Source organism: Coregonus lavaretus, assembly GCF_964263955.1.
Source record: "Coregonus lavaretus genome assembly, contig: HAP1_SCAFFOLD_638, whole genome shotgun sequence".
NCBI classification, from domain to species: Eukaryota; Metazoa; Chordata; class Actinopteri; order Salmoniformes; family Salmonidae; genus Coregonus; species Coregonus lavaretus.
Genome location: NW_028158770.1, coordinates 1 through 24,583, shown reverse-complemented (window position 1 = coordinate 24,583; position 24,583 = coordinate 1). Strand labels below are relative to the sequence as shown.

The 24,583-nt window shown below is 44.1% G+C and overlaps 2 protein-coding genes across 2 annotated transcripts; one reads left to right on the top strand and one right to left on the bottom strand.

Moving 5' to 3' along the window:
* Positions 1–1,686: 1,686 nt before the first annotated feature.
* Positions 1,687–17,021, bottom strand: LOC311123611 (importin subunit alpha-4). The gene is made up of 16 exons (XM_084197844.1): positions 16,821–17,021; positions 14,588–14,632; positions 11,805–11,894; positions 10,094–10,123; positions 9,827–9,975; positions 8,933–9,018; positions 8,457–8,543; positions 8,205–8,374; positions 7,555–7,599; positions 7,318–7,449; positions 5,893–6,021; positions 5,566–5,670; positions 4,640–4,711; positions 4,329–4,491; positions 4,097–4,191; positions 1,687–3,791 (listed from the first exon to the last, which is right to left on the bottom strand). The coding sequence occupies exons 1-16, from the start codon at positions 16,887–16,889 to the stop codon at positions 3,693–3,695; spliced, it is 1,566 nt and encodes a 521-aa protein (XP_084053970.1). The 5' UTR covers positions 16,890–17,021; the 3' UTR covers positions 1,687–3,692.
* A 1,021-nt stretch (positions 17,022–18,042) lies between these two features.
* Positions 18,043–19,774, top strand: LOC311123616 (putative potassium channel regulatory protein). The gene is made up of 2 exons (XM_084197848.1): positions 18,043–18,759; positions 19,286–19,774. The coding sequence occupies exons 1-2, from the start codon at positions 18,182–18,184 to the stop codon at positions 19,542–19,544; spliced, it is 837 nt and encodes a 278-aa protein (XP_084053974.1). The 5' UTR covers positions 18,043–18,181; the 3' UTR covers positions 19,545–19,774.
* Positions 19,775–24,583: the final 4,809 nt, after the last annotated feature.

Sequence of the window (24,583 nt, the reverse complement as noted above, 5' to 3'; positions counted from 1 at the left end):
TGATCTGTCCTGATGACCCGGTTGGACATGACGCTAACAGGGTCACCAGGTGGGATCATTCAATGAAGTGGGAAGTCCCACCAAGTTACCTGGGATAGGATAAAGTAATCCTTCTACCCCCCCCCCCCCCCCCACCCACACCCCACAGCGGAGTCACTCACCACCTTCCGGAGACATTTGAAACCCCACCTCTTTAAGGAATACCTGGGATAGGATAAAGTAATCCTTCTACCCCCCCCCCCCCCCCACACACACACAGCGGAGTCGCTCACCACCTTCCGGAGACATTTGAAACCCCACCTCTTTAAGGAATACCTGGGATAGGATAAAGTAATCCTTCTACACCCCCCCCCCCCCCCCCCCCCCACCCCACAGCGGAGTCACTCACCACCTTCCGGAGACATTTGAAACCCCACCTCTTTAAGGAATACCTGGGATAGGATAAAGTAATCCTTCTACCCCCCCCCCACCCCACCCCACCCCACCCCACCCCACCCCACAGCGGAGTCACTCACCACCTTCCGGAGACATTTGAAACCCCACCTCTTTAAGGAATACCTGGGATAGGATAAAGTAATCCTTCTACCCCCCCCCCCCCCCCCCCAAAAAAAATATGCCCTTGAGCAAGGCACTTAACCCTAATTGCTCCTGTAAGTCGCTCTGGATAAGAGCGTCTGCTAAATGACTAAAATGTAAATGTAAATGTAAGTTGACTACATTAAAATGGTGGAAGCCCTCAATGGCACTTCCCATCCTAACATAGATTTTTGGCCACTAGAGACCTTTATCATTCTCTATGGTCTTGTCCCAACTGGATTCATAGTCGTCTACCCCGCCCCAGTGTCACGTTGTGAGAACTACATAATTGGCTGTCGGATAAATCTCTCCACTTTTGGGCCCTCCCAAGAGAAATGGGAGGGGGAGCTGGAGGTTGATGGTGAACCAGAGGAAGAGGCGAAGAGAACGTCGACTCCGCCCAAAAATAAGCAGACCAAGTGAGGAGCTTTTGTATGGGGGCAATGGGTGTCGAATTTAGTCATGATAAAAGTGAATTGCTATTTTGATAGGTGAGGCTTATTTGATCAAACAGAAGTTTTATAATACTTAGTTTATTAAGAGTGTACTGATGTGTCCTGCACGTGACATTCCGGAAACTTTGAGAAAAACTATTTTATATCGGTGTTGTGCCAATTCACACGCGTATCTGCCCTCTCATTGGCTAGAATGTTCCAACCTGATCTCGCCTCCCGCATGCCTTCGCGAAATTGTTAGAGCGGTCAGTCGACCATCTTGCCACGACGATTGTAGATGAAGCCAGGAGAGGTTCGGGAGTTAGGACCTCGGACAGCGATTATGACACGTTCAGTACCTGGATAGCGATTAATGACAGTAAAAATAAAGCATAGTACATTTGAATACACAGTCAAATTAACTGTGGGGGGACTATTTTTCTTTTGTATTGTTTGTATATCATATTTTACATTTGTGTGACTGTCCTTGTCTATCGGTGTATCAGTGTTTTGTTACTTGTCATGTGTTTTTGTAGACCCCAGGAAGAGTAGCTGCTGCTTCTGCAAAAGCTAAATGGAAATCCAAATAAACAGCGTGTTTTTGCCATGGTTCTCAATCAGTTTACATGAGTGAAATAAACATAAGTTACCAAAATGAAAAACGAAAAAGGCACAATGGATTTCAACTCACTCTTTTCTTTAATATGCACAAGAGTTGAAAGAAACATTGTGAGCCACCTTAAAGAGATATGGATTCTAAAATGTATAAAAAGTAAGACAGAGGCCAAAATGCTCTCTGTTGCTTTTTCTTCTTTAGTACATGTTTCGTTAGCAAGTAAAAATCTTGCCCAAAAGCATAAGCTTGTATCAGTTTCTGATACAAGACTACAATTCCATTCTTTAAAGTGGCTCTCATTCTATGTCTCTCTAGAATCTAGATCAATGACTGTACACCAGCTAGACTTTGTTCATCAGTTGTGAATGGCTAGTCCAAAAAGGCGTGGGCTGCTCCCCTGAAATAATCCCCATTCCTTCTCAGTAGTTAGCCGCCAAAACATAACTACATTAGTCCAAATGTAATTTTTGTTTCCAGTCCCTTCACAAATAAATGCTTTAGGAAAATCAAGACAAAAGTCCAGTTCACAAGAGAGCGAGACAATTTTCAATCATGTCATCATCATCGATCACGTTACACGTTAAAAACCAAAACTACAATGTTACAGCCTCGCAAAGTGAACCGATCGATGGATGACTAGCAACATGCAGCTGCTTTGTACAGACCGAACTTCAGACAGTTGGGGAAATACTCTTCAATTGTATAATTAGATGTAGCATATAGAACAAGAGAAAAATATGGAACAACTGTATGGTCAATGGACCATTGCAATGCAACCATAGCTTTGACTTATTGAAGCAAACATTGCTTTCCACACACAGTAAGCAGAGGGAGGGACAACTCTGAAGTGTGCATAAGACTGAAAAGAAACTGCAGATGTGGAATCTCCACAGATGAAATCAGTGTTACATTGTCTTTCTCTGTCCCTCTACCGATATATCTTTCCAAAATATTTCCTCAAATTCTTGAGTCATTAAATTCAATGTCTGAAGATTTGTCTCCCCTGCCAGAGGAGAGGTGTCTTTTCGAAAAGCCCAGTTGAAGCCTGGTTTTTAAGGCTTATTTGTTGTTGAGGGTTCTCGTTCGGAGGATAGAACCTGGAAAGAGCGGCTGATCCAAAACCCAGTTTAGAGGTTGAGGAGAGGTGCGTTTGGTTCCAGGTCAACTCCCTCCCCTCCTCCTCCTCTCAAACAAAAACCCTTCCACCAGCAAGCCATCCATAGATCAATACTACAAAGTCTTCCTTGTTGTTAATTTCAGAATTTCACTGTTGCATTATTTTTTTAAATATATATTTTTTGTACTTTAAATCCATTGTTTTTCATGATGATTTCACAACTAAAAGGAAAAATGACTAATATTATAGTGGTGGGCGGTTGTTGAGTTCTGTTCAGTCCACTTGGGTATATGTCGACTGCTCACTTCTCCACATTGTAAAGATCCTCTCTACACTCTGAGAACGTTTTGAGAGCATTAATTCTCAGTGTTCTGTTCAGAAAAACAATGTAGTTCAATGAGAACTGAATAATTAACAGCCCTTTGATGAGGTCATCAATTAGAATGTTTAACAAAGGACAGCCTAGATGCTGTCCATACTCCTCAAAAGGATCAATTAACTCGGAGGTTGAGTGTCTTCAGTCACGGTGTCCAACGTGCTCTGATCCCAGACTCCAGAGAAGAGCACGCCTTTAAATGAGACCATTCCTCTTCTTTGCTGATATGATGATTGGTAGAACAAGATCATAGGTCCATGCACACGGATTACTTCAATCTCTTCAGTGTGTGTGTGTGTGTGTGTGTGTGTGTCTGAGTAAGAAAGAGAGGACAATAGCAACTTTTTGGCAACTGCAGGAATGACAGACGAGGCGTGTTGTTTTCTTTCTGGAACATTTAGAAGCATCGCTGTGAGACGCTTGAAAAGAGATGGATAATAATGATCCTTCCTTCCTTCCTTCAGTGCTTGAACTGTTGTTGTTGTTAGTGAGTGAGTGATTGATGTTGGGAAGGAGGTGACTGGAGGGTGCGGAGCAGCTAGAGAGTTAGACATACTAGGTGGAGGTTTGCCTTTAAAACTTGAACTCCTTGGTTTGCAGGTTGGTGGCGGGGTCAAAGTTGAAGGTTCCGCCCTGAGTGGCTTCGGGGATCAAGCTAGGATCCTCGTCGATCTAAAAAGAGAGGGAAAATAAATGGATCAGGGTGGTGCCATAGATGAACCAACACACCGGGAGTGGAGACTATATCCATTGTCACTACAGAAAACATAGGAGCATTTCTCATGAGATTTCATATAGAATTATGTAACAAGGCCTATAGCCAATTCCTCCGTCTTACCCCATTGATAGAGGAAGGGGAGGAAAAGGCCCTGTGTTTCTGTAGCACACATCCTACACCCAGCACAGCACTGTCAGGACAGCGCCGGGTTCTAACCGTGTGCAAACTGGAGGGCTTCTGTCAGAGCAGAGGTACTCACATCGTCTCCTGAGAAGTACTGGTCGATGATCTCGAAGGCTAGTTTGTAGATGTCCTCGTTTTCATGCTGCTGAAGGTTCTCGATCTTCTCTAGACCTGACAGGCAGAGAGGAATTAACATGAAAGTCAATCACAGTGAATCAATCTAGAATGTGTGCTGCAGTAGCAACATTACACTGTCATAGAATGGCAACATGGTGAATTGACACACAAGCACTCTCCCACACACTTACCTCCACACTCCTCTATGATCTCAGCGATGGTGCTGGCCTCGTCCCCGGCCATGATGAGGACGTTCTTGAGGCCGTCTAGGACCACCTGGACCACCTGGGAGTCCTTCACAGACAGCAGGCTGCAGAACGGAGGAACCACATTCTGCTGCACCAGGTACTCCACCTATAGGGTCGGGTAGAACATAGCAGATCAGCCAATCAGGGCCTTGCTTTGCCTACAGACAGGTAAACCAGACTAGCCAATCAGGACCATACAAAACATAACACTGTATGGATTGGGTATTGATGGAAATAGCCCTGGTAAAACATACCTGATCTTTCCTTCCACTTATTGTCAAGTTGCTGATGGCCCAAGCTGCCTCCTTCTGTGTGCCAAAGTCTCCCTGCAGACAGAAACACAGAGAGAGGTTGTCAGTGCTTAGGGTAGTGATCCTTACAGATCTCCACAAGGACATGGGGCTACATAATACTTTGTAGGGCTGCATAGGGGCTACATAATGCTTTGTACGGCTGCATAGGGGCTACATAATGCTTTGTACGGCTGCACAGGGGCTACATAATGCTTCGTAGGGCTGCATAGGGGCTACATAATGCTTCGTAGGGCTGCATAATGCTTCGTAGGGCTGCATAGGGGCTACATAATGCTTCGTAGGGCTACATAATGCTTTGTAGGGCTGCATAGGGCTACATAATGCTTTGTAAGGCTGCATAGGGGCTACATAATGCTTTGTAGGGCTACATAATGCTTTGTAAGGCTGCATAGGGGCTACATAATGCTTTGTAAGGCTGCATAGGGGCTACACATAATGCTTTGTAGGGCTGCATAGGGGCTACATAATGCTTCGTAGGGCTGCATAGGGGCTACATAATGCTTTGTAAGGTTGCATAGGTGCTACATAATGCTTTGTAGGGCTGCATAGGGGCTACATAATGCTTTGTAGGGCTGCATAGGGGCTACATAATACTTCGTAAGGCTGCATAGGGGCTACATAATGCTTTATAGGGCTGCATAGGGGCTACATAATACTTCGTAAGGCTGCATAGGGGCTACATAATACTTCGTAAGGCTGCATAGGGGCTACATAATGCTTTGTAGGGCTGCATAGGGGCTACATAATGCTTTGCAGGGCTGCATAGGGGCTGCATAGGGGCTACATAATGCTTTGCAGGGCTGCATAGGGGCTACATAATGCTTTGTAGGGCTGCATAGGGGCTACATAAGGGCTCAGTGACTCACCTTAGCCAGCTGGTGGATGATCATGGGCAGCAGGCCAGCGTCGATGACGGCCTGCACCTGCTGCTGGTTGCCTGCTGTGATGTTGGACAGGAACCACACCGCCTCCTAGTGGACGGGAGGGATACACACACACACAGGAAGCCATTCAGCTGAGAGAAACCCACAGACACGCACACCATGGATCACATGAGTACGACTGAGACCGTTACACAGAGGTATAGATACTCTTGGAAATAAACAACACTGGGGTCCATCCCATTTCAACAGTACTTAGTTACAGCAAAACAAACATATGCCACCAATAGCATCTACAAGTGTGCCTGTTACCTTGTTGATCTTCTCCTTGGGGTGAGTGAGCAGGTTGGGGAAGTGCGAGAGGACGTCACAGTTGAGCACCACCTGCGTCTGCTCGTCTGTCCCCGTCACAATGTTCCCCACTGCCCTCAGAGCTGCAGTCTATAGGATATGACATCACAGGTGGTTAATGACATCACAGGAAGTCACACACATTCCGTACAGTAAATTCCAGGTATATTGCCCATAGGCACAGATCTAGGATCAGCTTACCCTTCCCACAATCCTAACCTCAACCATTAGAGGGAAAACAGAAAACTGACCTTAGATCAGAGTAGGGGCGACTTCATCCTACTTAGGGCTGTGGCGGTCATGAAATTTTGTTAGCCGGTGATTGTTAAGCAAATAACTGCCTGTCTCACGGTAATCTACCATTAATTAACAAACACATTTACATCTGGCTTCCACGCATAGCCTACAAGCCACTGATGCAGACCTTTGGAACATCTAATAAATCCATTTAATATAGCCTACACCATCACAATAAATCCATTATTTATTTTAGACAGGTCTAAAGAAACATGATATGAAGAAAATTGATCATTAGAAAACCCTTTTGCAATTATATATTAGCACAGCTGAAAACTGAGACTAGTTGAGTATCTGGAGCATCAGCAATTGTGGGTTCGATTACAGGCTCAAAATGGCTAGAAACAAATAACTTTCTTCTGAAACTCGTCAGTCTATTCTTGTTCTGAGAAATGAAGGCTATTCCATGCGAGAAATTGCCAAGAATCTGAAGATCTCGTACAATGCTGTGTACTACTCCCTTCACAGAACAGCGCAAACTGGCTCTAACCAGAATAGAAATAGGAGTGGGAGGCCCCAGTGCACAACTGAGCAAGAGGACAAATACATTAGTGTGTCTAGTTTGAGACCCCAAACTTTTGAACAGTAGTGTATGTCACCTATGCACTTAAATAGCGAATGGAGGACACTTTTCCCATGGTTAATTTTCAGGCCAGCCAGGTAGGCTATACTCCTGTTGTAAAGAGAAGCAATGTGCTTAATATTAGGAAAGTTGAGAAATAAATATAGTAGGCCTAGCCTATAGAAAGCTGATTGGATCCTCCTCTCTTTAATAGAGGCCATCACTCTGTTTTCTCACGCAATTGCATAACATGAGCTCTCATGGAGTGTTTGATTTTATTTTTGAAAACATTTGCCTTGATGTCAGAGTGATTAGAGGGACAATAGAGTGCCGAGTACCAAGCAGTTAGCAAGTTTGGTAGGCTACTAATGACCATCAGCAGCATCAGAAGCCTAATTACTGTGACTAAACGGTCACGTGGAATTTGACTGCGGTCATGACTTGTGACTGCCGCTGTGGCGGTAATACGGACACCATAACAGCCCTAATCCCACTTCCAAATCGGGGGACAGGAAGTAGACACATACCTGAACTTTGACCTCTTGGTGGCTGAGCAGGGGGACGAGGAAGGGGACGACCCCCGAGTCGATGACCATCTGAATCTGTTCGTTCCCTCCATCTGTGAGATAGGACAAGGCCCACACTGTATCCACTAGGATCTGACCACACAGAGAGAGAGAGAGGAGGGTGTTTTAACCAGGGAATTTACATAGGAAATGGCAAACCAACTACCTTTGCTGTTGTGATAGTAGGGTGATACTTACATTTATATCAGTGTGGTATATCAATACACAGAGAGCAGGTAGAATCTAGAAGAGGAGGAGAGGATAGAGAGTGTCAGTCAGCCAGGTCCTCTGTAGCTCAGCTGGTAGAGCACGGCGCTTGTAACGCCAGGGTAGTGGGTTCGATCCCCGGGACCACCCATACACAAAAATGTATGCACGCATGACTGTAAGTCGCTTTGGATAAAAGCATCTGCTAAATGGCATATTATTATTATTATTATTATTATTATTATTATAATAATGAGTGTAGGCGTACAATGAAGCGACTCTATTGAGCAGATCAACAGACAGGCGCCAGGGTGTTTTCTGTTTCAGCAGGCTGACACTGCAGACCTCCAGGACTGGGCTAGAGGATGGTTGGGAACAGGGAAGCAGAATGCTTGGCAGCACCCACAAAGTCCCAGACCACTTTCCCTAATCAAACCTCCATCGTCTGATTGCCTTCCCCTCACAGCCAAACACATGGAACACAGCCAGAGCTGTTTGGCAAAGGGTTCAGCTAATATTGACGACACAATAGGTACGTTCTGAGTCTATGGGAAGATTATAATTCAGTTAGATTGAATGACTGTGCTGAGTCTCACACACACACACACCTCTCTGTCTGTCTGTCTGTCTGTCTGTCATACCTCCTGTACTGTCTCCATGGGGGGCGGTGGGTCCTTGTTGCGGCAGAGGTTGACGATGACCCAGGTGACATTGCGGAGGAAGGTGATGGGGATGGAGGGGTTAATAAAGGACAGCAGGGGCTTGACCACGCCCAGGGAGATGACGTAATCCCTGCACTGAGGTCCATCGCCTGCAGGGGGAGAACACAGGTGTGTGTGACTGACTGGCGTCGGCCAGTGTGTGTGTGCATGTACGTGTGTGTCATCACTCACCGATGATGTTGCCTAGCGCCCACACGGCCTGTTCACATACGTTCTGGTGAGGAGATTGTAGCAGCCGCAGGAATAGCGGCACTGCATCTGGACATGTAGAGAGAAAGGCAGACCGATATGTTAGACAACGTTGCAGACAAGAGAGGTAGACAGAGAGACAGACAGAGAGACAGACAGAGAGACAGACAGAGGTAGAGAGACATAAGTTAGAGAGATAGAAAGAGAGATCCGTTAAATGGAGGTAGAGAGATAGAGACATAAGTTAGAGAGAGGTAGACAGAGGTAGAGAGACATTAGTTAGAGAGGTAGAGAGAGGGTCTGGCAGACAAGAGACAGAGAGATGGGGAAGACAGTTGAGAGCAGGTGTTTCTATACCAGGAACCAGATGGATAGATTTGCTCATTTAGACAGGCACATCATGTATGCCTGGTGGCTCAGTTTGAATCTGGGCCACATAAGAACTAGGAACTACTTACTAGATTTGACCACAGCCTGAGTCTGTTGTGACGTCCCTGATGCTATGTTGGTCAACGCCCAGGCAGCCTCAAACTGGAGAGAGGGACTGGGGAAGAGGAGAGATAGGGGAGAGGGTAAATGAGGCTAGCTATATGAAGGGATAAACAGAAGCTGTCCCCAGACACAACCAATAAGCCCGCCAACAGCACATTGCTGCTGATCAACATCAACAATCCATATCCCCATTAACCTGCATCACCACTAACCCTCACCTCTGTCTGGTATACATGTCTCACAGGCATCGACGCACTCTCCTGCCTCTGCAGTGCAATCCCCTCCATCACCCTCCTCTGTCTACACAACAAATAAATCCCCCCACGTCACCAGCAGCCCTGTGCCTGTCCACGCCTGACACCCCACCCCGCACATCAAGCCCCTGCCCCCACCACCCTCTCACCAGTCCCTGTCCAGGGGAGTTCCCCCTAATCGCTCCCCACCCCCACCACTGAACAGAGAGCTGTTAGCTGTGGGGCAGCGCTAGTGCAGCAGAGCGGAACACACACGTTCCCTCCTATCCGTCTGTGTGTGTGTGTGTCTGCTACAGTGTTCACAGTAGCCCAGCCATGCGGAGGAGAGGGGAGGGTACACCAGTAGCCCCAGAGCATGACAGAGAGAATGGAAAGAGAGAGAGAGCATTCTGACACATACAGGGCTAGTCGACCCACTCATTCACTCACGCTCCAGTTTTCACCGCCGCCTCTCTTTTCGCCCTCTCTGACTTTAGAACGGGGGCATCACAGTATTACCACAGGGGCAATTTACTGCCCTCATCTTTCAATTAGTCTTCCAGGGGAAAGGTGCCCCAAGACCCATACCGTCTCTCCCCTCCCCTCCCCCCCATAAAGAAGACTTACTTGTCGTCCCTCTCCAGGCATTTGACCAGGATGGGCAAGATGCCGGACTTAATCAAGTCGTCGATGGGGGGGTTTCTGTCACTGGACAGGAGTTTTCTAGCTGCCTGCACGGCACTGAGCTGGATGAGTCCGTTGTCACTGACAGCATTCTTGACAGGAAGGAGAGCGAAAACATGAGGTCAGCTCCAACATCTCAAGATGTATGTACGGGGTGGATCTCAACAAACTAAAGTGGTCCCCAACAACCCTGACAGAGTGTAGATTTACCTGTAAGATGGCTTCTAGTGTTACATTTTGCTGCAAAACAAAAAACAAGAGTTAGGTGAGATTTGCTGTAGCTATGAGTTTACATCATGTACAGTGAGGGAAAAAAGTATTTGATCCCCTGCTGATTTTGTACATTTGCCCACTGACAAAGACAAAAGTCTATAATTTTAATGGTAGGTTTATTTGAACAGTGAGAGACAGAATAACAACAAAACAATTAATTGATTTGCATTTTAATGAGGGAAATAAGTATTTGACCCCTCTGCAAAACATGACTTAGTAATTGGTGGCAAAACCCTTGTTGGCAATCACAGAAGTCAGACGTTTCTTGTAGTTGGCCACCAGGTTTGCACACATCTCAGGAGGGATTTTGTCCCACTCCTCTTTGCAGATCTTCTCCAAGTCATTAAGGTTTCGAGGCTGACGTTTGGCAACTCGAACCTTCAGCTCCCTCCACAGATTTACTATGGGATTAAGGTCTGGAGACTGGCTAGGCCACTCCAGGACCTTAATGTGCTTCTTCTTGAGCCACTCCTTTGTTGCCTTGGCCGTGTGTTTTGGGTCATTGTCATGCTGGAATACCCATCCACAACCCATTTTCAATGCCCTGGCTGAGGGGAGGTTCTCACCCAAGATTTGACGGTACATGGCCCCGTCCATCGTCCCTTTGATGCGGTGAAGTTGTCCTGTCCCCTTAGCAGAAAAACACCCCCAAAGCATATTGTTTCCACCTCCATGTTTGACGGTGGGGATGGTGACAAACACGGCGAGTTGAGTTGATGCCAAAGAGCTCGATTTTTGGTCTCATCTGACCACAACACCTTCACCCAGTTCTCCTCTGAATCATTCAGATGTTCATTGGCAAACTTCAGACGGGCCTGTATATGTGCTTTCTTGAGCAGGGGGACCTTGCGGGCGCTGCAGGATTTCAGTCCTTCACGGCGTAGTGTGTTACCAATTGTTTTCCTGGTGACTATGGTCCCAGCTGCCTTGAGATCATTGACAAGATCCTCTGTGTAGTTCTGGGCTGATTCCTCAACGTTCTCATGATCATTGCAACTCCACGAGGTTAGATCTTGCATGGAGCCCCAGGCCGAGGGAGATTGACAGTTCTTTTGTGTTTCTTCCATTTGCGAATAATCGCACCAACTGTTGTCACCTTCTCACCAAGCTGCTTGGCGATGGTCTTGTAGCCCATTCCAGCCTTGTGTAGGTCTACAATCTTGTCCCTGACATCCTTGGAGAGCTCTTTGGTCTTGGCCATGGTGGAGAGTTTGGAATCTGATTGATTGATTGCTTCTGTGGACAGGTGTCTTTTATACAGGTAACAAGCTGAGATTAGGAGCACTCCCTTTAAGAGTGTGCTCCTAATCTCAGCTCGTTACCTGTATAAAAAGACATACGGGAGCCAGAAATCTTTCTGATTGAGATGGGGTCAAATACTTATTTCCCTCATTAAAATGCAAATCAATTGATAACATTTTTGACATGCATTTTCCTGGATTTTTTTGTTGTTATTCTGTCTCTCACTGTTAAAATAAACCTACCATTAAAATTATAGACTGATCATTTCTTTGTCAGTGGGCAAACGTACAACATCAGCAGGGGATCAAATACATTTTCCCCTCACTGTAGCAAGGTTAGAGCTAAGAAACATATTCCTGTCATTCCTGAACTTGAAGTTGAAGTTAAACAATGAGGACTGACTGACCCCTTTGAAGTCAGAGTCTACGTCTGAGTCTTCCAGGCTCTCCTCCTGTGGAACGTTCCTCTTCTTCAGAAGGTGCTCATCTCGTTTATTCTGGGGAGAAATAAAAACAAACAAAAATATTTGTTGAATCCTATAAGGAATATAGAAGTGAATGCTATTGGAAACATTCACCCACACAGTCAGGGAATAGATTCCCTGCTTTACTCCTAAAGCCTAAGACTGCTCCCATAACCTCCCAGTGACGTTAGTGGCAGAGAGCATGACGGAGGAATGCATCCATCTCTGCACAGACTGTTCCCTTCTGCAGCACACATACAGCTATGTGAGAGAACTGCTGTGTCACTCAACCTACATTGGTGGTTTCATTTACGTCATTTAGCAGACGCTCTTATCCAGAGCGACTTACAGGAGCAATTAGGGTTAAGTGCCTTGATCAAGGGCACAGAGATTTTTCACCTAGTCGGCTCAGGGATTAGAACCAGCGACCTTTCGGTTACTGGCACAACGCTCTTAACCACTAAGCTACCTGCAGGTTTCCTTTTCTATAGGGGTAGGCCATGGTTATTTAGTAGCAAAAACAGAAGTTCTCTCACACCAAAAATACTGTCGTCAAATCATACAAGCCTACTCTATGTTTTTACAAAACCGCTGGTCAGCTCACACTTCCTGAAACACTTCTGCAAGCCTCACTGAGAGGGCATGTTGGGACAACATAGTGCAAAAACCAAGGGCTCAGAGTAGAGCTGGGAGATATGAACAAAGATAAATTGTCTGAATTTATGTGATAAAGTTTCGAACATTGATGTGCAACACAGTTTAAAAGTATCCTTTAAACTACTAGTATGATGGTTGTGCCCCATTACCAATCACCCATTTTAGCAAATGTATTTCATTTCAAACTTCACATTTCTCTAGTACAGGCTTCTTATCGTAATGAACGATATCAGCTAAATGCCTGCAATAAGTGATCGGTGTCAATCATTTTCACTTTATCATCTCAGCTCTAGCTCAGTCATATTCCAGTGGAATGAAGTGTCCCCCCCCCCCCCAGATGCTGATCTAAGTTCAGTTTGGCACCGTCCCCTCTAATAGTTATGGTTCTACCCAGAGCAGCTGCTATAGAGTCATACGTCCAGAGGAATAGTTATGGTTCTACCCAGAGCAGCTGCTATAGAGTCATACGTCCAGAGGAATAGTTATGGTTCTACCCAGAGCAGCTGCTATAGAGTCATACGTCCAGAGGAATAGTTATGGTTCTACCCAGAGCAGCTGCTATAGAGTCATACGTCCAGAGGAATAGTTATGGTTCTACCCAGAGCAGCTGCTATAGTCATACGTCCAGAGGAATAGTTATGGTTCTACCCAGAGCAGCTGCTATAGAGTCATACGTCCAGAGGAATAGTTATGGTTCTACCCAGAGCAGCTGCTATAGAGTCATACGTCCAGAGGAATAGTTATGGTTCTACCCAGAGCAGCTGCTATAGAGTCATACGTCCAGAGGAATAGTTATGGTTCTACCCAGAGCAGCTGCTATAGAGTCATACGTCCAGAGGAATAGTTATGGTTCTACCCAGAGCAGCTGCTATAGAGTCATACGTCCAGAGGAATAGTTATGGTTCTACCCAGAGCAGCTGCTATAGAGTCATACGTCCAGAGGAATAGTTATGGTTCTACCCAGAGCAGCTGCTATAGAGTCATACGTCCAGAGGAATAGTTATGGTTCTACCCAGAGCAGCTGCTATAGAGTCATACGTCCAAAACAAGCCAGTGTGTCTGATGAACCTACTTGCTGGCCCCTGGCCAGAGCTCTCTGCTTCCGCAGGCCAGGAGAGGGAAACCCTCCCCAAGGCTGAGGGGTAAGACCAGCCAGGCCTCTCTGACAGGGTGGGAGAGGGAAACCCTCCCCAAGGCTGAGGGGTAGGACCAGCCAGGCCTCTCTGACAGGGTGGGAGAGGGAAACCCTCCCCAAGGCTGAGGGGTAAGACCAGCCAGGCCTCTCTGACAGGGTGGGAGAGGGAAACCCTCCCCAAGGCTGAGGGGTAAGACCAGCCAGGCCTCTCTGACAGGGTAGGAGAGGGAAACCCTCCCCAAGGCTGAGGGGTAAGACCAGCCAGGCCTCTCTGACAGGGTAGGAGAGGGAAACCCTCCCCAAGGCTGAGGGGTAAGACCAGCCAGGCCTCTCTGACAGGGTAGGAGAGCGAGAGAGGGGGGTGACCTAAATACAGCCAAGGCATCCTGACTCTTCAACAACAACCTGAGCTTAAGAGGGGGGGGGTTGTTTCCTAACACACACACACTCCTATTTAGAAACAAAATGACTCCGCAGACAGAACAGCCCATATGGGGCAGGGGATGGACAGGCTGCTCTGTCTCGGCCAATTTGATAAACAGAGACTGAAACATTTCCCCGTCAAAATAAAGATGAAATAATTATATAATCCTGCTTCCACCTAACATCCAAGTCCCAGAAAGACTGAACAGGCTGGGAAAAGGGCTTGCATGTATCAATTAAAATGACAGTGAGTGAGTGTGTGTTGTGCCATGCTGATGCATACCAAGATAAGAGGCACATGACATACACGGCAGCGCTGGAATGGCATCTGTGGAGTGGGCCAGGACCAGAGGGGTGTGGTAGGGTGGGAGAGGTGAAGGGTGACACTCAGAGGCTAGCGTGGAGATTTAGCCTTTCTCATTTCAGTGTGAGGAGCAGCAGAAATAGGCTAATGGGTTAGTCCATTGAATGCGACTGAACTATAAACAGTCAACTGAGATGCTCTACTCACCTTTCTCAGCTCCACTGTCACTTCATTGCGATGTCTTCGCATAGTCTGTAAGAGAGAGAGGAGAACACAGTCAGAGATTAGCCTACTTCCTGGATCATTAAAAAGACAACCCATACACACTCAAACAAACCACATGCAATGTTTGTCATTTGGGACTGGCTCCATTTTGTTTACAGACTGAGCTTTAGAATACAAGTGTACTGCTGCATGTTGGCAACAGGCGGCAGAGGATCATGCTAACTTGACTGCCAGTCAGGGTATCCTGGTTCATATTACTAATACTGTGTAACCTCCCTCATGAAAGCAATGATTATGTTTGTGTTTATCCACCGACTCAAAGGTGTGACCTGCTGCTGCTGGCAAGACGCTGCCCCTGATCTGACACCCTAGCTCGAGGTCGCATCAAAAATCTGATGTGGTTCCGTATGTGTTTGAAACACTATCTATTGAAGACGGAAAACAAAGTTTTGTCGACACTATCTTTTGCGGGAACTGTGTTTAGGGAGGATAGTGAATCAGCCATGAGAGAATGCCTGAGAGTGGCTCAGCTGGCGAGCTGGGAGGAGGAAGTCAGAGACCTCTGAAACTCAACAACGATCGATCAAATGTATGGAATGCCAGGCATTTCTCTGGGACACTCATTCCATGCTGGGACAAGAGGGAGACTTCCTGTGAGAGGGAAGGCTGCATCAGCTCATGGACAACACACCAGAGGTCTTCAACCTTTCTTTACATTTGAATACTACTTATTCTGCATAGCCAATGTTTATTATGGAGTATCCTGTTATATGTTGGGAATATTATTGTATTGTAACAACATCATACACAGCAGTCACTGTGGCCCTCCGTGGTGGCGTAGGTCAGAACTTGTGAAAGGAATTAATTTTCTGTAACCTACAGCTTTTAACATTCCTTGAAGTCTGTAAACAGCCTAAATCTCATTGAAGATGCTGTGTGTATGTGTCCTCTCTCATGCAGTAGAATTCAGCCCCATAGGAGCAGGGTGAGATCAGATAGGACTGGATAGGTTTCAGTGCCTAAAGGATAGGGTCTGTATCTGGACACGGCCTTTCGTTTCTGACAGCAAGTGATCCATCTAGCATTCTTGGCTTAGCTGCTGCAGTGCTGCAAGCTTGTCAGTGGGGCTGGTGGGTCGTCAGACATGTGCAAGTCACACTGGCACTGGGCCCCAAAACAACCATGTCGCACTTCTGTTTCCTCTCCGCTCAATATAGCACATACCAGATGGACATGAAACCAGCATGCCTTCCGTCCGAGACCACTGTGTTTCTAATACATAATAATATGGGATAGGGATACTCTTAACATGTTATTAACATTTATGTTAAGGAGGTGTGGCAAATACAGAAACAAGGGAAATGGCATGGCATGTCCCTATGAATTAAATGTGCGGCCCTAATCATACGAGGTTTAATGTATCAGCATGGTGACAGTAGCATCATTAGCTTTAGTTCCAGATGTGCTATGGTGTTTTTATGGTACATCTGCTCTGACTCACTGTTTGTCTGTTAAAACACCCACCCTGCGGTCACTGGGATAATTAATTGTAAGCTATGTTTATTCACGTAGGTAGTTAACTAACTAGTTATCTGGGTATATTATTATCAACTGATTAATAACGCCGAATCTCAACTGTTGTAGCCGTGGAAATTGAGTTGTGCTAGTTGTTGGGTAACAGTTAATGTGCATCATCCACCCATTTTGACACATACAACTAACTATGGTTAGCTGGTTTGGTTAACTGGTAAGCGTATCTATCTCAGTTACAGTGACTGACTTGCCAACTCGAAATATCAAATGCCATGCCCATGAACATCAAGGTAGTTAGTTGGCTGGTGCCTTTTACCAATTATAACTATTACTTTCATTTAGTTAGTGCCAAACTAGTTAATTTCCACACAAAAAAAATACTCACAACCTAACTAGCTGCTAGTTAGCACAGAGTTAGCAACTTTTCTGGCTAGCTAGCAGGCCTTCATGCGAAAGGCCGCGCCCGCTCCGCATGATAAACTTTAGCCAGTTAGTGTATGTGGATGGTATTTTGTCATAATCGGCGACACTTTATAGAAAAAGACAACTTCAACAAGGACAGCCGATGAATACTGCAGCAACCAAACCGAATAGGGAGCTAGGTAACCCCGAGTGTTCGCTAGCACTCGTTGCTAACGGCTAGTTAGCCAGCCAGCTAACGTTAGCCTAGCTAGATTCTCACCTCGACATCGCGCCCCTTGTTTTTGAAGCTCTTAATTCGGTGGTTATCCAAGTCGGCGTTTTCTGCCATGGCTGTCTGTGTTCGGGATGTTTAGCTAGTCCTGCGCTTGAAGCTCCGGTTGGAAAAGGGAAAACGTACTGCTGTTTTGCAGAAGGGTGGGTAGCCAGACGTGATACACCGCGATGGGATAATCTCGTCGAGAAGGAGGAGCCACGGAATTCTGTCAGTTGGGGGAGGAGGACCCATGGCTAGTACGCGTGCATCCCCTGATGTAACCGATTTCCTTGCAACATTGTTGCTCAATGTAACTAGTTGATACCCTTAAATTGCTGCAATATATCAGTTGTTTTTTAGTCTCCAATGTAGATATTGTACATTGCTACCAAACAACTTGCTAATCAACTACGCTATGGCTGGCTACCTTACACTGATTGCTTGCTGTTGTTGACAGGTAGGTTGGATTTGAGCCCAAAAGGCATGACTTTATTATGAAGAATCACTGAAGATCAATGCTTCACAAATTAAACACAAAAAATTAATTGACTTTACTGTTAATCCACACAAATGTAGTTATACTAATATTTGAACAAAAAACTATCAAATCACTGCTACATTTGGTTGTTTAGCATTGCTTTAATGTATTACCTACTTTATTATCTACAACTAAATATACATTATCATATTGCACTTGAGGAAACTACAGAAACATATTCTTTCACATATTACCCGTCCTGTTTTTTCAGATCATTGCAGATTAAGTGCCACTCACTGTCATTTACTGAACTAAAAGGACAGGAGGGTAGTATGAATAAAAGAGACACACAAAACTGAAACAACGCAACAAAAAAAGGATAATGGATAATGCTAATCCCATGTTGAATGAATGTAGATGTAACTTTAGACCAGCGTCTACTGTCAAGAGCCAACCCAACCCCCCGGGGGGGCAACCTCACTGTAGTACATTTAGTACCACCGGAGGTTGCTGAGGGGAGGACAGTTCATAATAATGGCTGGAACAGCACGAATGGAATGGCAGCAAACACATGTAAACCACGTGTTTGATACCAATTCTGCTACAGCCATTACCACGAGCACGTCATCCCCAATTAAGGAGCCTCCAACCTCTTTCAATTTAATTCATTGGGGCTCAATGATCAATCTCAATTTGTGGCCCACATTACCTCTTAGTGGTAACATTCTGTACTGTCACCAACCTCTCCAACTGAAGTTGAGACTGCACTCACCTAGCAGGAGATTTGTTTTGTTTACAGTTGGTGTTGCCAGGATATGTTCACTGAATACCACTCCTGTCCTCCGACCCATTCTAGTCTACAATGATTTAAACTGTCAGTCATCTAAACATGAGTGCCCAGGACTTAATAACATTCAATATTGGAGGTAAAAAATTCACCACTACTCTGTCAACTCTCAGAAGACACCAAGACTCAAGAATAGCTAGGATCCTCGACGGCAAAGACACAGATTTTAAAGTTATCAGTGGGCAAGTTTTTGTAGATAGAGATTGGACTTTCTTTAAATACATCCTGGATTATATGAGGACAGATCAAATCACCCTGCCAGCAGAATTCTCTGACTACAATGGCTTGGCTCAAGAGGCACAGTTCTATGGTTTGTATCCATTGGCACTTTGGGTTGAGAGGAACATCCATCGATCCAGAGTTGAGGTTCTAGAATTGCGCTTCTCTGTCCAGGAAACTCACGGATTCTTCCGAATATTCTGCTCCAACAACAAAACTCTGGAGGCTTTGGCCACAAAGATATCAATTTTCGTGGAACATCCTAATCTGCATGGGAATTTTTCACACCTGCCTCAGAACTCCAACACACCTCGTCCTGTACCGGTCCAGAGACCCTCTCACCACGACCTGGTGTTCCACTGTGGGACTGACCAACTAGCCAGAGACGACTTCTCTGCCAGGTGAAGGGAAGTCACACTCACCTGTAGGCTATTATACAAATCTCAGCGTTTCCCATTGTCCAATTCCTCAAGGGCTCCATACTGTATGATGAGTTTATTAGTCACATGCAGAGGGTTGCAGATGTAATTGTAGGGTACAGTGAAATCCTTAAGCTCTGAGCTCCAACAGTGCAGGTCAAAAAGAGAAGTGAATGAAACAATATTACAAATAATAATTAAAATATAAACATATTTACAACTGTAACACTAATACATGTCCATTGGGGGGTGTGGGCAGGGTAAATGTCCATTGGGGAGGTAGAATGTCCCTGAGGGAATGTCCATTGGGGAAGCAGCAGGGGGGGATGTGAGAAGTCCGGGGGGCAGGAGGGGGATAGGGGGAGTAGGTAGCTGCCTAGTGTATAGGCACTCGCCTGTGTAATGATAGGGGAAACACTGGATCAGTAATAACTCTTGTATGTTTATTCAAAGCACTATATTATGCATCGTTTTTAAAGACCAAACTTGCATTGTTTTACTCTTACAGGTTTGTAACTATTGAGCCGGACGACAGAAAGCTTCTCAACAGCACCAACGTCCTGGGCCTGCTGGTAGACACCCTTCTGAAGGATGGGTTCCGCCTGATAGGCACAAGGACAGTTTCCCCAGAGGAGAAGATTGAATGCTACATGTTTGAAAGAAGTAGGAATACCCAGATCGTTGTACTGAGTGAAACCAACAGGGCAGAACATCTCAGAAGAGAGGACACACAGAGCAAGCTTGGTGAAGGAAAGACAAATAAGTGAACTCAAAAGTGTCAGGGTGCATCTCAAAAGTCTGAAGTAGTTCTCTTTCCATGTCCAGTTCTGTAATATCAGTGGACTTCAGACTATTGTCTGGGTTGACCAGGAGATGGCGACAAAGGATAATAATATTGAGGGCCATAATGTCAATATCTTTCACCTCACTGTTAGTCTCTATTCATACAGTATATTGTATTTGACATATCAATTTGCTGTGTCCTAAAGTATATTTCCAAAAGTACAATTTTCAAAATGTAAATAGATTTGAGAATTTATTTGATCAACAATACAAATAAAAACATAAATAAAATAAAAATAAACATGTTGTTTAATTCAGCCAGGTAGCCCATAGACTGATGTCGAACGGCAATGCTTTGCTTCAACAGCACCGTCAATACTGGAGGCTTCAGCAGTGGTGAACTCCAATATTTACGTGCTGCTACAGCAAGGCAGCCAGTCACAGAATGGCGGTCACTAGCCTCGGACGTCCAGGCTTCACTCACGTTGTCACAGACATGCACATAACATCACAGCCATCCTCTCTTGTACCCAGTCTGAACTCAAGCCCTTGCCTTAGACACTTATCATAGGTCTGAGAGGATAGGATGGGTGTAAGCACAGGGTGGGCAACTCTAGTCCTGGAGGGTTAAAGCGTGTATGCAGGCTTTTGCTCCGGCACACCTGATTTAATTGATTGTGGTCTTAGAACACAATTAGTTGAATCAGGTGTGTTAGAGCTAGGTTGTAACAAATGCCTGCATACACCGTGGCCCTCCAGGACTTAGCCTAGCAGGTGGAACTATTAGTGTATTGCTTGCACTCTTCCAATCCATGTTTCTCCGGGCGTTACTGCAACAGCACAGTACAGCCTGTATCCCTGTAATACCCACAAACCATTCTGTGCTGCTTCAGCACCGCAAGGCCTGACACTTCTACACTAACACATTCACATATACACATCAGCCTGGTATGAAGGGTGGCTAGAGTTCTCCTCTATCTGAAACAAGACAAGAAAAGCCAATGAGGTTGGGATGGTATGGTCATGGAACACTAACAGCATGCTGCGTCCTCTGCCAAGAGGTATGGGCCTTTATGGAACATGTGGTAGTATTCTCACCTCCTAACAACAGCATGCCATGGTGGCTGATATAGGGGAGACCGGAGCTAAAAGTAACACAAGGTCAGTTGTAACAGCTACATAATTCAAATTAGAAACCACTTAGAAAGCTGTTATTCAATGTGCTAATGCTTGTTTAGTGTCTACATACCTGAGAAGTTTTAGGAGTACCCATCAATTATTTTATTTTAGTTTTATTGACCAAAAAGTGTTTTGAGGCCTAAAGTGAATAGTCTTGCCGCCTCTATTTTTTTAAAATTGACCAGTGGAACATTCCCCATGTATCTATTCATATATCATTTATCTGTAAGAATAGGTTTTTTGATTAGTTGATGACAATAATTATTGTAGTATTTTTTTCAAAAGATTCAGATTAGATTCAAATTAGTAATTGGGGTCAAATGTAATGCATGTTACAATTGACCCCTTACCTAAGATTCTATGGTATTTTATATGGTATTTAGACACATTCACATAATGATATAACATTTCACTTCTTTACATCAAGTTTCCCAGTACAACTAAGATAATACCTTTAAAAAAAAGTACAATTCATACTTTTGAATGCTAATATAAAATATATAAATGTGGGATAATTTGTTTTTGGTCAATATGACATGGCAAAAAAATTTAATTAAAATATTTTTTTGTCAACTTAGTGTATTTTCATCCAAATATCAGTTTCAAATCATAACATTTTTCAATTAACCCTTATTTTTACAATTGAAGACAGGTGTTACATTGAACCCCTGCAGCTGTTACATTTAACCCTGCTGATGGGGTCAATTGTAACAATGCACTTCGGCCACTCTCGTTGAACTCGAAACGTCTGTATTTCCTAGAAACGTAGTTACAGTGTGTAATGGTAGCTGAGACATGTATGTTGTTTGTATACAAATATTATTAATCTAACTCAAACAATCTTTTCAGAAATAAGCAAAAGGCAAAAAGTGTTAATTTAGCCTAAGCACCACTATTGATAACACAGAAATTAACTTGTAACAGTTGAGAATGACAAGCCCATCCATTGTTGTATTATATAATATAATGTATATATATTTTTATAATTTATATTTATTTCTATCAATTATTAGATATTTTCTTAGGCTCTGGCAGTGATAAAACAGCAGTTGATGTGGAGAACTGCACCGCAACTGAAACGGAAGTCCCGCCTCTTATTGGTTACGGTTGATGATATAACCCGTTTCTAAATTGATCTAGTTGTTAATGCCTCAAAAAAAAAATTATCCAGTGGCTGAGTCTACTGTCTGTTACATGACGTCATTGTTATTGTAAACAGTTGACCCTCCACATCAAGCATTAGTATGTCTCTGTTCATCAAATACAAATAAGGAAGTGTACAGGCTATTGAATAATATAAGGAAGTGTACAGGCTATTGAATAATTGTCATTTATGAAATGTAATCATCTTTAAGGCCTAGGTAGGCTATTTCAAGCAATGTATTTATTGAGGAACACCCACGGCGATCATAACAACAACTGTCACACACCGACTTGATGAAAAAAATGTTACAGACCGACTGAGTGAGAATAGCGGTCATAACAACTGTCACACACCGACATTATGCTTTTTTTTTTTACAGACCCACCTGATTGAGAATAAATGAGTAGTCATCATGCTACTTACCTGCGCATATGACACCTGGAGACGGTAGCCTATAGCCAATGATCCGGTTTAGACTTTTCCCAATGCGCACAGGAAGCTGCGGATTGAAACAGCAACATAATATTCCAGTGAGTTGAACAAGCCGGTCATCACGCTTCAAGGAAGTTCTATTCTTTTGTTACTACTGTAGTAGCCTATTTATAGGCAACCCCATAGCGCTAGGTTTGCGAGGGAGGCGGGGCGATGGCATTTGAAGAAAAAAGGGAGATCACTTGACCTCAGCCGACACAGGAGATCATACACACAAACCAATAGATCAAAGCATCCTCCATCGACTTTATATATAGACAGAGCGTCACATTCGTTGGAACAAGCGATCACCTTCCCCCTATCTCTATACTACCATAGTCGGTGAGCCCTCATCCAAAGACACACGCCTCCGGGAGAGAAGAAGTCGGCTTTCGAAGTTCGGTTAAGTGAGATAGGTTGGGTGATGACTATAGTCGTCAGGAGGAGCTGTCAGGCTTTTTCTTTAACTCTATATTACGGGGCGGCAGGTAGCTTAGTGGGTAAGAGCGTTGTGCCAGTAATCGAAAGGTCGCTGGTTCTAATCCCCGAGCCGACTAGGTGAAAAATCTGTCGATGTGCCGAAGTGCAAGGCACTTAACCATAATCGCTCTGGAAAAGAGCGTCATGACTAAAATGTAAAAAATGAACTATTTGTTGCGTAATTTTGCGTCGTTGGATAGGCCTAGGCCCTACAGTGGGGAATTGTATCTCGCGCGTCAACGCCAACTAACACTGGCTGCACTGCATTGCAATGATGATTAAAATATTTAATTAGTTGATAATGTCGTTTAAAGTTGCTTCATACAATGAAATAGCAGTTGAAAGTGTTGTTGGTGGAATTGCCTTAAGCTTTTCAATTTTTCACATTGTTGTCCACATCCTTCTCGTTCCATGTAGCACCCATTTCCCCATATCATCACTTTGTTTCTCGTTTTCTGTGCTAAAAATTGTAAGAGCAAAATGTAGTATTTTGAAGGTGCATGTGTTTAATCATAAATGCTTAGTTTCATGCTTAGTTCATTAATTTCTTTGAAATAATGTATTTTAATCTTACATTTAGATGTCACGCTACTTAGGCTACATGAATTATAGTACATTTCTAGCTAATTGTTAATTTAAAACATCATTTGTTTCATTACAGTTCAATTAATGTATAGGCTATTGCTATAGGCTGAAAGTCTATCTTAAAGGAATATAGACGAAATAGAAACAATTCGTTTGGGAAAATATTTGCAGTCAGACATAGTAAGCCTACTCAACAAAATATCATCAGCTATGTTTGGAAGAGTATTTTCTCGTGCTCACTGAAATAAGATAGCCCAGTCTGATTATCGAAAAAAATAATGTGTTAGAAAACAAAACTCTGAATTTGTCCTCTTCATTTAAATAGAAATTAGCAATATTATTTGGAATGCATTATATAGGCTATTGTCTATGAACGCTTTTAATCCTTGAAATAGAAGGCCTACAGGCTAAAAACATATATCGAATTAATTAGCCTATGTAATGGAAAATTGGACTTACAACGTTTTTTTTCATTTCTCCAAATCGTAATTAAATGGTGCTTATAGGCCTATGGATAAAATACTATAACATATACAAAAATATCATGCCTATTAATAAGCCCCGCATTAATCTGTGACACCTGCCGTCCTCGTGCGACCCGAAGATTGTATTCATGTTAAGCTAATACTTTATTTACTTCTACATGGAACGAATTTGAAACATAAATTCGTCCAGTTTTCTTACAATTCAGTCATTGTCTTATATTTAACTTGCTACTACAGCTGAGTAATTAGGCTACATTGTTAGACCTAATACATTGGTATTACATGGTTACCAAAGTACAGTAACAACATGGCATATAAGGACAAACTGTTGCATCACATGTTCTCTGATGTGTCTGTATCGACAAGGGGCATCAGCGATGACAGACATGTCTGCTATGGCAACAGAAGACCCACAGTATCTACAAAAGGCCAACCTCAGAAACAGTTGATGTCCCATAAGTGAAACAAAACATGACAGTGGATCCTATGAACAAACATAGCCTACATTCAATGGTGTTGAACATTACCTAGTTTACAGGGACATCTGAAAGCCCATGTTTCAGTGGCATTGGTAGAGGGGTGATCCCCTGTATAAATAAAATACATACTGAACAAAAATATAAATGCAACATGCAACAATTTCAAAGATTTTACTGAGTTACATTTCATAGAAGGAAAT